Source organism: Pteronotus mesoamericanus, unplaced genomic scaffold (genome assembly GCF_021234165.1).
Source record: "Pteronotus mesoamericanus isolate MK-2021 breed Mesoamerican mustached bat unplaced genomic scaffold, CSHL_Meso_final scaffold_167, whole genome shotgun sequence".
Lineage (NCBI taxonomy): Eukaryota > Metazoa > Chordata > Mammalia > Chiroptera > Mormoopidae > Pteronotus > Pteronotus mesoamericanus.
In genome coordinates this window covers 8,833,137-8,846,107 of record NW_026555308.1, presented here as the reverse complement: position 1 = coordinate 8,846,107, position 12,971 = coordinate 8,833,137, and the positions used below count along the sequence as shown (strand labels likewise).

The following is a 12,971-nucleotide window of genomic DNA, read 5'->3' as shown; positions in this document are numbered from 1 at the left end:
AATGGAATGCTGAGGGCTGACTTATAAACATGGAAAGAGTGCTGATGCTGGAAAGTCAACACTCTGCCACCAGCCTGGTAAAGGCTGCGTCAGGCAACAAGCATCAACGAATGCCAAGTCTAAGGGGAAATTTTAATGAGGCGCAGGCTATCTGCATATTCAGAGTGTGTCCCCATGGATTGCTGATTGGTTGCAAAGAAAAAATAAAGTAGCCATCTGGTGGAAAACTTGGGGCAACACCTTAACCAGGCGACCAAATTGAACATCACCCATGAGGGACAGAAGGACATCCAGATGTGACACCCCAAGAAAGACATGGCGTCACCTATGCTGTACTCCAATCAAGAATGCATAACCTCAATCTAATCACAAAGAAACAACAAAGACAGAATGAGAAACATTTTATTAAAACAAAGGAGGGAGAAGTTCTGTATCCCTCAAAAATGTCAATGTTGTAAAAGAGAAAGGAAGGCTGTGGCAATGTTCCCGAGTAGAGGAGGCTAAAGGAGCATGATGATTAAAGATACTACCTGAGCCTAGACTGAATTCTGTACTAGAAGGAGGGAATACGCTACAAAGAACATTACTAATGGGCCAATGGATAGACTGGACATGGACAGTACAAGACGATTATGAAGCTGATAACTGTACTGCGGTCATGAAAGAGAAAACCCTAATCGTAGCAAAAGCACACTGAAGGTTTTAGGTGGGAAGGGGCAGGATGGAAAAAATGTTTGTGAGTGTGCATGTGTGTGTGTTTGTATGTGTGTGTGTAGAGGGACAGAGAAAACGCAAATAAGAAAGCAAATGGGGTATAACATGTTAAAAGGTGAAACTGGGTCAAGGGTACATGGGTGTTCTTTATACTATTTTTATTTTTTTTAACTTTTAATTAATCTCAAGTAGTACCATAAGTGTAAAATCAATATAAATAGAAAGCAACTGTGAAAATAACATGATGAATAAATAAAAAGGTACCCAGGGCAATTGTGCTCATTTTGCAATTGAAAAAGAGAAACTTAGGACTGACTGGGAGAGAGGCATGAAAGACATGGTGCCCCTGAACCTGAGGCTCCCCTGCTGGTCACTCAATAGGGATCCTCCCACCATGGTCTTTAAGGTACACTCTGCCCCACCTAAAAAAATCTCCGTACGCCACAGCTGGGGCAATGCAGATCTAACATAATCCCTGAAGGGGAAACTGAGGCACAGAGGGATTTTTTTTTTCCCAAGGTGGTGGGCCTCTTCAGCCCCCACCCAGCTGTCGTGGGCTCTTCTCCCTGCACTGCCCATTGACTGAGTTGTGTAAATGAGCATTTGTTTGGCATTAGTTTCTGTGTCAGGCACCATGGCTCATAATCTTGAAGACTCCAGCAACCCATTCCAGCGAGTGACCCCATTACGCAATGAGAGGCTTGAGCCTCTGGGAGAGGAGGAACTTGCTGGTGAGGCTGCGACGGTGGGAGAAGAAACCTGAATCTCCAGCTCCTGTGGCTTCAGCAGGCTCTGCCCAGGCTCTCCTTGGCTGCCATCATTTCCACAAAAGCCCCCAGAGCAGAAGAGGACTACACGCCCACGTTTGTGGCAGCATTATTCACAACAGCCAAAAGGTGAAAGCAACTCAGATGTCCATCGACAAACAAATGGATAAGCAAAATGTGTCTATCCTAAAAACAGAATGTTGTTCAGCCTTAAAAAGGAAATTCTGCCATTTGCTATAAATAACCTGCATGAACCCCGAGGATGTTATGCTGAGTGAAAGAAGTCGGTCACAAAAGGAGAAATACTGTATAATTCCACTTATGAGGTGTCTAGAAGAGTCAAATTCAGACAGACAGAAAATGAAATGGTGGTAGCCAGGGGCTAGGGGTAGGAAGAATGGGGAGTTGTTTAATGAGGGACAGAGTTTCACCCTGGGAAGATGAAAAGAGTTCTGAGGCTGGACGATGGTGATGACTGCACACAAGCCTGAATGTGCAAGGATGTCCCTCTCTGACAACTCTGGCCAAATCCATGAGCTTCCCCAATACTCTGACACTTTGATTTTTTTAAATAACAGCAATAATTCATCAACTTGCCTGGGATGATGTACATTCTAATCTGATTAATATTTGGTAAATGAATTACTTTTCAGGGAAATGGCAGGCATGACCTCCCAATAGTCTTTGACTTCACAAATTCCAGGATTTTCTCAGTTGCCCTCTGTGTGCTACATACCAGCAATCACAACGAGGACAGACGATAAAAAGAGGGAAAGGGGAGAATAAGGAGGCCTTAAAAAGATTAAGGGAAGAAGGTGAAAGATGCCCTTGCTGGCTACGTAGGATACATGGGAAGATGTGCTTGCTACTGGCTGGCTTTAGAGCAGAATTTCAAGAGGCAAATAGGGCCTAGCAGCAACAGGGTGTGTAAGTGAGGAGTATTTAGGGCATCCTTTTCTTTGTTTTTTATTATTGTTTACTGAATAGCACAAGATTGAATTCAGAGTATTTTTCTGGGAAGTTGCTTTTCAGAGGATTTGTCTGAACTAACCTCCAATTCTTCTCCTTATACTAATAAAGCCCGTTTGAAAAGTGGGCACTCCCACAGCTCTCCACAACGGCAGCCCAGCCTGCCAATCCTTCTCCTCCCTCTAGACACACACACACACACACACACACACACACACACACACTCACACACTCACAGCCACCTCACTATTCCTTATAGAAATTAACAACAACAACAAAAAGGCCTCTCCCCCACCCAGGAAGTTGCTGGGGTGCCCAAGCACAAAGTCCCCCCAGCTAAGCTCAAGGACTGCTTCCAAGTTCCTCACTCTACTCACCGTCTTGGCCAGATTGGCTATTCAGTGCCCATGTGTCCCGTGCTAAATGCTGAGGCACTAATGTTCTTATTTCTGACACCCTGAGGGCTGGGCATTATGAAGCCCCTCTTGGTGGAGAAGCACAGAAAACGCGATGACTTGCCCAGGGTCATACAGCTGTGTGGAAGCAGACCTGTAGGTCTCAGATTTAGACTCTTAACTGCCTGATAGCTAGTCCCTGGCTCACCCCAATCGGAAAACTCTGCTGGGCCTGGGGTTTACTCTGACTTTACAAGAGGAACCAGAAATGAGGCCAGCCTGCATTCCATGTTAGTAGAAACTTCAAAAACAAAACCAAAAAAAAGCGAAGTTGGGGCTGCAAGCTCCCAGGCACCCTTCAACTCCCAGCTGACCTGGCAGGTTCAAAGTCACTGCTGTCCCCTGTGTCCCTGCCCTTGCTGAGCTTCCAAGACAAGAGCAGACTCTGAAGGTTAGGCCATGAAATTGATGCCTCTCTTTTCCATAGGCAAAAAAACCAGAAGCCAAATCCTATTTTTCAAACAAGAAGTTCAAATGATTCTTTCTCTTGTCTCACACATGTTTATTAAGTTACTGGTCTAAGAGAATCCACATAGAGATAACTGCGTATTCAGACTGCAGAGCAAGCTAAGACACGAACACACACCGAGTGAACACTGCTCTGGCTTCAGGGACTAGGGCACCCCTCCGTCTTCCTTTTAGTATTCAGTTTCTGAAAACTTAGGGGCCCTGTGATTTTCTTGGTTTCAGAATGAATCGCCCATCACATTGAGGTGGAGCAAATTTCTTTGCAAACCGGGGATGGGAGTGAAGGGTCCAGGGGTGCATATTCATTTCACACAACTTCCTTGTCTGGACTTAAATGTGGAGGAGGTGTGAATTTTTGGTGCTGCAATTGTAGAAAAAAACATGTTAATGTCACATTCAAATCAGGTCATGGCAAAATTGTGACTTGTGACCACATGTCTTTTTACTCCTATGTTTTAGGCCACCTTTTTAAGTAAAGATTTCACCACTAACATGGGGATGGCGGGGTAGGCAGGGGGCAACTGGTGTCAGCATCTCTTCACTGAGGAGTCACCTGTGCCTGTCAAAACTAGGCTGTCAATAAGCCCCTAGATCCAGAGACAATGCAAAAAGCTTACTAGAGAAGAGACCATTTGGAAGAGAAAGCCACATATCCACCTTAAGACAGGAAGGAAAAAGACGGTCCTGATGGGACGAGGACACTGAAATACTGTGGCTTTCTAGGGGAGATTCTGTTGTTGGCGCTGGCCCGGCATCTATGCCCCCTTCTTCGGATGAACACACCTCATTTTTACTGAGGGAGTCACTGTAGGGCAAACATGTGACCCTGTCCCGGCCAGTTAGTATGGAATATCCCTCTCCAGGGGAAGGGCAAGCCAGGTCCATCACTAACAAGCATCAGACCCCAGACTTCAGCTGCCGCTAGTGGGAAGAAGCAGCTCCTTTTCCACTTGGTGCTAAGTTGGCAGGATGTGAGCCTGGCACTGCCAATGGTCATTGCTGTATCTAGGTCCAGCCTTGCCTAGCCTCTCAGTTGCAGAAACATAAATCACCCTTTCTGCTTAAGCCAACCTGAGCTTAATTTCTAAATCTTGCAAACTCAAGAACACTAACATACCCTCATTTTAAAAGAAAAGCTGTGGACTTCTGGTCAAGATGGAGGTGTAGGTAGACATACTTCCCCTCCTTGCACAACCAATAAGAAGGATCACAACTAACCTCAAGACAAAAAACACCCAGAAATGCTAGAAAATCGAACTGTATGGAAGTCCAACAACCAAGGATTTAAAGAAGCCACATTCACCTAGACAGGTGGCGGGATGGAGAGGGGGAGCCTGGGCAGAGAGGATGCAATGGTGCGGTGGTGGCGAAATGGCAGTGGTGAGGCAGTGGTGGCGGCGGCTAGTGGAACGGATCGTCCCACGTTCACGTTGGTGGATAAAAACTGGGAGGGATATCTGGGGAGCAAGCGATCTCAGCCCCAGGCCAGACCACACAGCCCAGGGTTCCAGAGTCAGGAAATAAAGCCTCATAACTTATGGTTGTAAAAACCAGTGGGGGTTGGGGTAGGGAAGAAACTCTCAGTAGAGTCTCTTTAAAGGGCCCAAATGGTCCTGGAACATATGCAAACCCACCCTCTCTGGGAACCAGGGCAACAGCTAGAGGGGCATGAATTACATATGGGATGTGGGTGAAATAACTGGAAACAGGGTGAGTGCTGAGCAAGCCTCCAGCAGCCAGGCCACAGCATAGTCCCCTCTTCGACCCCTCCCCCCCGCCCGAACCATGTACAGAGCCACAGAGTGGTGAAGCACTTGCCACACTCTGGCAATTACCTAAGGCTCCACTCCATACAATGTAACAGGTGTGCCAAAACAGGGAGTCAAAGCAGCTTTACCTAATACACAGAAACAAACACAGGGAGGCTGCCAAATTGAGGAGACAGAGAAATACGGCCCAAATGAAAGCACAGAACAAAACATCAAAAAAAGAACTAAATGAAACAGAGATAGCCAACCTACCAGATGCAGAGTTCATAACACTGGTGGTAAGGATGCTCAGAGAACTCACCGAGTACAGCAAAAGCATAAGGGAAAAAATGAAAGTTACATTCAGTGAAATAGAGAAAAATCCACAGGGAACCCACAGTGAAGGGAAGGAAACCAGAACTCAAAACAATGATTTGCAACAAAAGGAAGAAATAAACAGTCAACCAGAATAAAATGAAGAAACAAAAATTAAAAAAAAAAATGAGGAGAGAATAAGAAGACTCTGGGACGTCTCCAAAAGGGCCAACATCCATATCATAGGGGTTCCAGAAGATAAAGAGCAAGAAATTGAAAACTTATTTGAAAAAATAATGAAAGAAAACTTTCCTAATTTGGTGAATAGACATGCCAAGAAGCACAGGGAGTCCCAAACAAATTGGACCCAAAGAGGACCACACCAAGACACATCATAATTAAAATGTCAAAGGTTAAAGATAAAGAGAGACGCTTAAAAGCAGCAAGAGAAAAGCAGAGAGTTACCTACAAAGGAGTTCCCAGAAGACAGTCAGCTGATTTCTCAAAAGAAACTTTGCAGGCAAGAAGTATTCAAAGTGATGAAAAGGAAGGACCTACATCCAAGATTATTTTATTCGGCAAAGCTATCATTTAGAATTGAAGGGCAGATAAAGTGCTTCCCCGATGAGATAAAGCTAAAGGAGTTCATCATCACCAAGCTCTTATATGAAATGTAAAAGGGACTTATTTAAGAAAAAGAAGATAAAAACTATGAACATTAAAATGACAACAAATTCAGCTATCAACAACTGTATCTAAAAGACAAAAAGAAAAATAAACTAAGCAAACAACTAGAACAGGAACAGAATCATAGATATGGAGGTCATTTGGAGGGTTATCACCCGGGAGGGGAAAGGGGAAGAATGGGAGGAAAGGTACAGGGAATAAGAAGCATAAATGGTAGGTACAAAATAGAGCGGGGGAGGTTAAGAATAGTACAGGAAACGGAGAAACCCAAGAACTTACATGCACAACCCATGGACATAAACTAAGTGGGGGGGAGAATGCTGGAGGGAAAGGGGGTACTGGGCAAAAGGGGAAAAAGAGGGGAAAATTGGGACAATTGTAATAGCATAATCAATAAAATATACTTTAAGAAAATTGTTACATGAACTGTATTTTCTATACTCATAATTTCCAGAAGGAAAGGCCCCAAACTTGAGAAGACCATCCAAGGCCCACAGTAAACCTAGACATCAAGACAGGACTGCAAATCTGCAAGTCAGGTTTCCCATCTCCCAGGCACCTCCCCCATCAACACTGACCTCTGGCTTGAAACTGAATTAGGCAATGTGCCTGACGCCCTTCCAAGTCACAGGAATTAACAGCTGTGCAGTTTTACCGAAACACTGATATAGCCTAGGGAATGAACACTTGCCAGCCACACCTTCAAATATGAGAATAACTAAGAAATCAAATATATAGTTGAAAAAGCTCCAGAATAGAACCCCTGCTGCCCAGTTAGGTGTTTGTTTGCCAGATAGGCCTATGAAAGTTGCATTTACTTTTGGTGAACTGGATGGAAAGACAAATGCCCATTTGAGAAAATAAGGTACCAAAATGCTGAGAGGGTTGAGAGCCATGCTTAACTGAGCTCTGAAGTCAGCACCAACTGAACAAACCTCTGGAGAAATTCCTAGACCCTGCGTAGTACAACCTGGCTGAGTGACTGCCTGGAAGATAGGTTTTTAGAAACTGGTGAACATTCTCTCCTTGCCTCCTGCACAGGGCAGAAGGGCTCGGTGTGCGGGAGCCCTCACCCTGATCCCCATGGTGGGCGGGAACGGCAGCCTTGCGGAGCCACTGAACCCCCTGTGCATGAGGACTGGGCTGCCAGGCTGACTCATTTGGTTGTGCACTTAAGGCCAAGACTGCCCTGTCCACACCAGTTAGTCACAGCACAGGCCTGGGTAGGGAGCAGCCCTTAAAAGGACTGGAATGAAAGAGGGTAGCATCTTCCCAAAACAAAATCAATGAGAACACAAAGCACAGAATGGGGTAAAATCGTCCCTTTGCCCCCTGATGTGGCCAAAGGACAGCTAAATCTAGGGATTAATCAGACAATTTTCTCCTGAGTTTAAAAAAAATATCCAAATGATCTAAATAAGCAAACAAGTATGGCTTCCCTTGTGTTTGCTCCTCTTCCCTTCATACCCTTCCTCATCAAAGTGGTATTTGTTGGTAAACGTTTTCTGAGCCAAAATTCTTACTGCGCGCTTTGAACAGAAATAAAAGCATGCTGGAGAGCTAAGCCTTAAAAAAAGGACCAGGTGGCACCAGAGAGGTGCTTTGGTGATACTTACTGAAATGTGATCATGGCATTCACTGAGAACAGCCAAGAAAATCAGAATGGGGCCACTGGGGTGCAGTGGGGATGGGTTTTGGCAGCAAATGAGTTCCCACTCACTGATTTAGTGAGTCACTCCATTTCCCAGCTTCAGATGCTTGGGACTAGGGACTCACATAGTCCAGGCTGACAGGCCAAAGACAGCCGCCTTCAGAGCAGCCACTACTAGCCCAGGACCCAGGAGGACAGCTTGCAGGAAGTATTCTCCACACGGCCAGCAGACCACAGCTGGGCACTGAAGAGAGCTCATACCTATGCTGGGGAGTGTGGTGGGAGCTCACCTCCAGTGACCAGAGCCCCCAGTCCACTTCCACCCTATCACCTCTTTCACGCTGAGTGCCCAGGGCCATGGCCAGGAACCCCATCTGTGTGGCTGTGTGCCTGGCCCCTGACACAAGGAACTGGTCAGTTTAAGCTTGCTTACTCCCAGAGCAGACCATTGTCTCCAGATTGAGAAGGCCTTAGCATCTAAATAAGAGGGAGATGAAAAATTAAGGAGTCATTCCTGACAAAGGCAAAAAAGAGGGCTGTGCTATTCTGCCTATTTAGCATATAGGCAGGAAACACAAGTGTACCTCACTCTAAACACATAGGACTTTAAAAAAAATCTTAATGAAGAATCCAAGAGATTATATTTCATTATTTGATTCCAAAAAAACAATCTTATTAAAAGCAGTAAGTTCACTAAACACTGCCCCTTTTTCTTCCTGTAGTGTAGTTCACTGCAAACAATGACTTCTGTCAAAAATCATAATTTGGATAATCAGGAAAAATAACAGCAATAATGATAAAAATAACGAAGATAATAATAGTAGTAGTAACAGTTGGAGTAGCAGCAAATACTTATGATATGGGCTAAGCACTGTTCTGAGTATGTTACATATGTTAACTCATTTAATTCTTATAGTAACAAAGTAAATACTATCTGTTACCTTTGTTTTACAAATGGGGAAAGTGAAGCACAGGTTAAGAGTACAGAACCCTGCTCCAGGTCACCCATCCAGTAAGAGCAGGACTTGTACAAGATCTACCTTCAAATGTCTGAAGGTAGTTTAGAGCAGCAATTTTCAACTGGTGTGCCACAAAAAATTTTAAAACATGCAATACCTATTTAGTCAGGGGCACGGAACTCTTTTCCCTTAGATTGTCAAATATAAAAATGACAGCAGCCAACACAACAATAACCAGATAGTATGAATGAATCAAAATTGTACCTAATTTTTTTTTTGTCAGATAAGCAAAAAATATATTTTGGTGTGCCACAGAATTTTAGCAATTACCTGATGTGCACCATGAAAAGTAAAAGGTTGGAATTACTGGTTTAGAGTGAGGTACACCAGTGTCAGGAATGAAGAGAAGCACCTGCTGACACACAAGGGGGGACCAGATACAAATGACAGCCTGGTCTACAGCATGGGCAGCAGGGCAGAGTTCATGGGCTCACTCACCTTCACTCTCCCCACTTGTCTTGATGACTTTTGAACCACCCTCTGTACCTTTAGCCTTCTCAGCATCTTCTTGGGCATCCTCAGTAGGCCCTTTCTCTTCATCTTCTTCTTCCCCAACATTTTTGTAGTTAGGTCTCTTTTGCACCCGCCGCTTGCCCTTGTGCTTATTCATCTCAAGGGACCGCTCGAGTGTCTCGGTGGGTTTAATAAAGCACCGGATGCTGGGCTTGGCCTAGGATAGTAGAACACAACAAACAGATTTGAACCTTTGCATCTCACTGGATCCTATCATGCTGGCTGAGAGTTCCTGCTCCAAGAAATTCATTTCCAAAACAACAAATGCTACCTCCTAGCTTGCTGTTATGACTACTATTAACATCATCATTATCAAATAATCAAAACAATAGCACCAGTTACCATTTACTGCCCACCATCCTATGTTGGAAACTGCACTTCACTAACACCAACTCCCTCCAATCTTCCCAAAGGTCATCATTTGTATAAGAAATTTCTGTTAACACTTTATGGAATTTTGTATGTGCCAGATGTGTTTTAAGGCCTCTGACTATATTATCTCATTTAAAATTTTCAACCTCATGAGATAGTACGATTATTATCCTCATTTTATAGATGAGGAAACTGAGGCTCAGAGATGTTAAATGACCCACCCAAGGTCACGCAGCCAGGAGGTGACAGGGCTGGGATTAAAACTGACATGCCATCTGTACAATTCCTGTTTTAATTAGAGCACATTGGTATTATCATTAACTTCTTATTTAAATAAATTTATTTTAAAAGAGAGTTTATCACTAAAGGAAATGAAACACCAATGTACCTTATTAATATAAAAGTAAATAGCAGAAAACAAAGCAAGGTGACTGAAGGTAGCCAAATCCTGGCTTTCTTTAGAAGGGGAGCAAGTATCAGTGATGAGTTAAAGCTTATACCCAAAGGAAGCTTGCCCCAAAGAAAGAAGCTTTTTCTTAAAAAGTAGGTTTCTAAGAAAAATGAAGAAGGTCTGTTGTGCCACCAGTGGTTTATATCCAATATCCTGGGAAACATGGCTGTATCTCAGTCCTTATAACAACCAGGAGATATAGGGATTATCAATCCTACTTTACAGATGAGAAAATAGAGGCTCAGAAGTGTTAAGTAACTTGCCCAATGCCGCACTGCTACTGAACAGCGGAGTCAGAATTTTAATAGAAGCTTGCCCAATCCCAAAGCCTAAAACAGCAGTGCTTCCCCAGGAGCTCAAACTCAGTTCCATATTTAGTACTGTCTAAGAAGTATTTACATGCAAATAGACCAGGACTAAGCAAAGACAAAAGAAAACTGTCTGATTTGTTTGGGGCAGGATTCTGAATGAAGAGTTTTTCTCTTTCTAGGATCTGGATGATGTTCAGACATCATTTTGTCCTTTAAAAAGCAAAAAGTTTTCAAGTAAACTTTTGCATTATCTTGATGTGGTTTATCCATCTTCTGAATTTACCCCAAACAACCACCAGCTGTATTCTGGGGGCCACTGTACCTTGCCAATAAGTAGAATGTGCTCAAGGAACACAAATTAATTTCAATAACACTCAAACGAAACGTAATTGAAAGCTAAATTAGCATCCAAATCCAAACATTAATTTTTATTTACCCACTTAGGATTATTCATCCACAAAAATGACAGATGACTTGAGACATGATTCTAGCATCCAGGAAACACAGATAGCGCATTACAGACGCCAACCACCGAGAGCCCAGAGTATTCCAAGCGTGCACTGCTTGACAGACAGCATCCATCAGAGCCCACTCAGGATGCTGTGTGTGATCGAACGCAGCCCCAGACGCCTCCCCCTGCTCCCCTCCCCCGCCATCCTCTCATGAAGGACCTGAACCTGTTAAGTTAGGGCCCCAAGATGAAGTGGCACCTTCCTCTGAACACCACTTACTCCCAAGGAATGTTAGATCATGCCATACACAATCAAAGCTCTCAGAAACAGAAAACCAAGACCAAACATGGAACAAGTCACCACCCAGTTAGAAGTACTGAGCAGAAACTCACAAGGACGGATGCAGAAACCTCTCCCTGAGCTCTGTGTGTACACAGATGTACAGAACTGACAGAACTAAAGGAAATAAAACAGTGCACAAAGTCCGGGGCTGGTCAGAACTGTGTGGAGCATAGCTGAACTTTACCTTAGCTTTGGGGCCTCTCTGAGCTTCAGGTTCCTGGTCTAAAACACAGAGAAAGTAATTCTGACTTTAATCTAAATAAAATCATGGACAGAAAGTTCCTTCAGAGCCTGGAAATATAGTAAGAATCCAACATATAAATGATGGCTACCTTCCTATCCCTGACTACATTAATAATAAAAAACCAAGTATGAAAATGAATTTTAAAACTTTCCAAAGGGATCTGCTTTTCACGGTGATCAGGTGTTGAGGAGTGGAAGAAGGGAAGGCATGTTTTTGCTGGGGAAATTTCAAACCTTTAAAGTGTATCCTACCCAGTAAACAGCTGGAAATAACCTAAATGTCCATCAACAGAGGAGCGGTTAGGTAATTATGATCTTTCCATAGAGTGACAGACTGATATGAAACAGCATCAGGATGAAAAAACAAGAAGAGGGAACAAATAGGGTCCCTTTCAGGTAAAGCTTTTCAAAGGCTCCACCTGAGCGCATAGACAAAATTTTTCTTGGAAATCCACATAAGAATATATTAAGATTTCTCTTTCCTTTTTAAAAAATATCTTATTGATTATGTTATTACAGTTGTCCTCATTTTCCCCCCTTTGCCCCTCCTCCACCCAGCACCCCCCACTCCCTCAGGCAGTCCCTCCACCATTGCTCATGTCTATGAGTCACGTGTACAAGTTCTTTGGCTACTCCATTTCCTACACTGTACTTTATATCCCCATGGCTATTGTATTTGCACACCTTAATCCCTTACCTCTTCACCCATTCTCCCATACACCCTTTTCATCTGGCAACCATCAAAATGCTCTTCGTATCCATGATTCTGTCTGTTATTCTTGTTTGCTTAGTTTTTTAGATTCAACTGTTGATAGATTTGTGTTTTCTGCCATATTATTTTGATAGTTTTGATCTTCTTTGTATTAAATAAGTCCCTTTAACACTTCACATAACAATGGTCTGATGGTAGAAACATCCAGAGCTTCCAGCCAAGATTGAAGCATAGGTAGATAGGCTTTGCTTCCTCGCACAACAAAAAGAAGGACAACAATTAATATAAAAATAGAAAACAACCACAATGGCCAGAAAATCGAGATGTACCGAAGTCTGACAACCAAGGAGTTAAAGAAGAAAGATTTATCCAGACTGTCAGGAGAGGTGGAGACAGGCAGCTGGGACAGAGAAAATGCACAGCAAGGCAGCTGCCCATGCACTGAGACAAAGAAATATGGCCCAAATGAAAGAACAGAGGAAAACTCCAAAAAAAGACCTAAGCAATGAAGAAATAGCCAACCTATCAGATGCAGCATTCAAAAGGCTGGTAATCAGGGTGTTCACAGAAATTAAGTATGGTCGCAAAATAGAGGAAGAAGTGAAGGCCATGCAAAGTGAAATAAAGAAAAATATACAGAGAACCGACAAGAAAGGGAAGGAAACCAGGGTTCAAATCAGCAATTTGGAACAAAAGGAAGAAATAAACATTCAACGGGTACAGAATGAAGAAACAAGAATTCAAAAAAATGAGGGGAGGTTTAGGAACCTCCAGTACAACTT

General features: G+C 43.4%; 1 protein-coding gene across 4 annotated transcripts in view; it reads right to left on the bottom strand.

Moving 5' to 3' along the window:
- CLEC16A (C-type lectin domain containing 16A) overlaps positions 1-12,971 on the bottom strand; it is a 212,605-nt gene that overhangs the window by 148,154 nt on the left and 51,480 nt on the right. For 3 of the 4 annotated variants that reach the window (XM_054589574.1, XM_054589577.1, XM_054589578.1), the window contains exon 10: positions 9,232-9,463. In XM_054589574.1, the coding sequence (XP_054445549.1) occupies positions 9,232-9,463 (232 nt within the window). The remainder of the gene's footprint in view (positions 1-9,231; positions 9,464-12,971) is intronic. The other variant, XM_054589576.1, reaches the window with a different exon arrangement.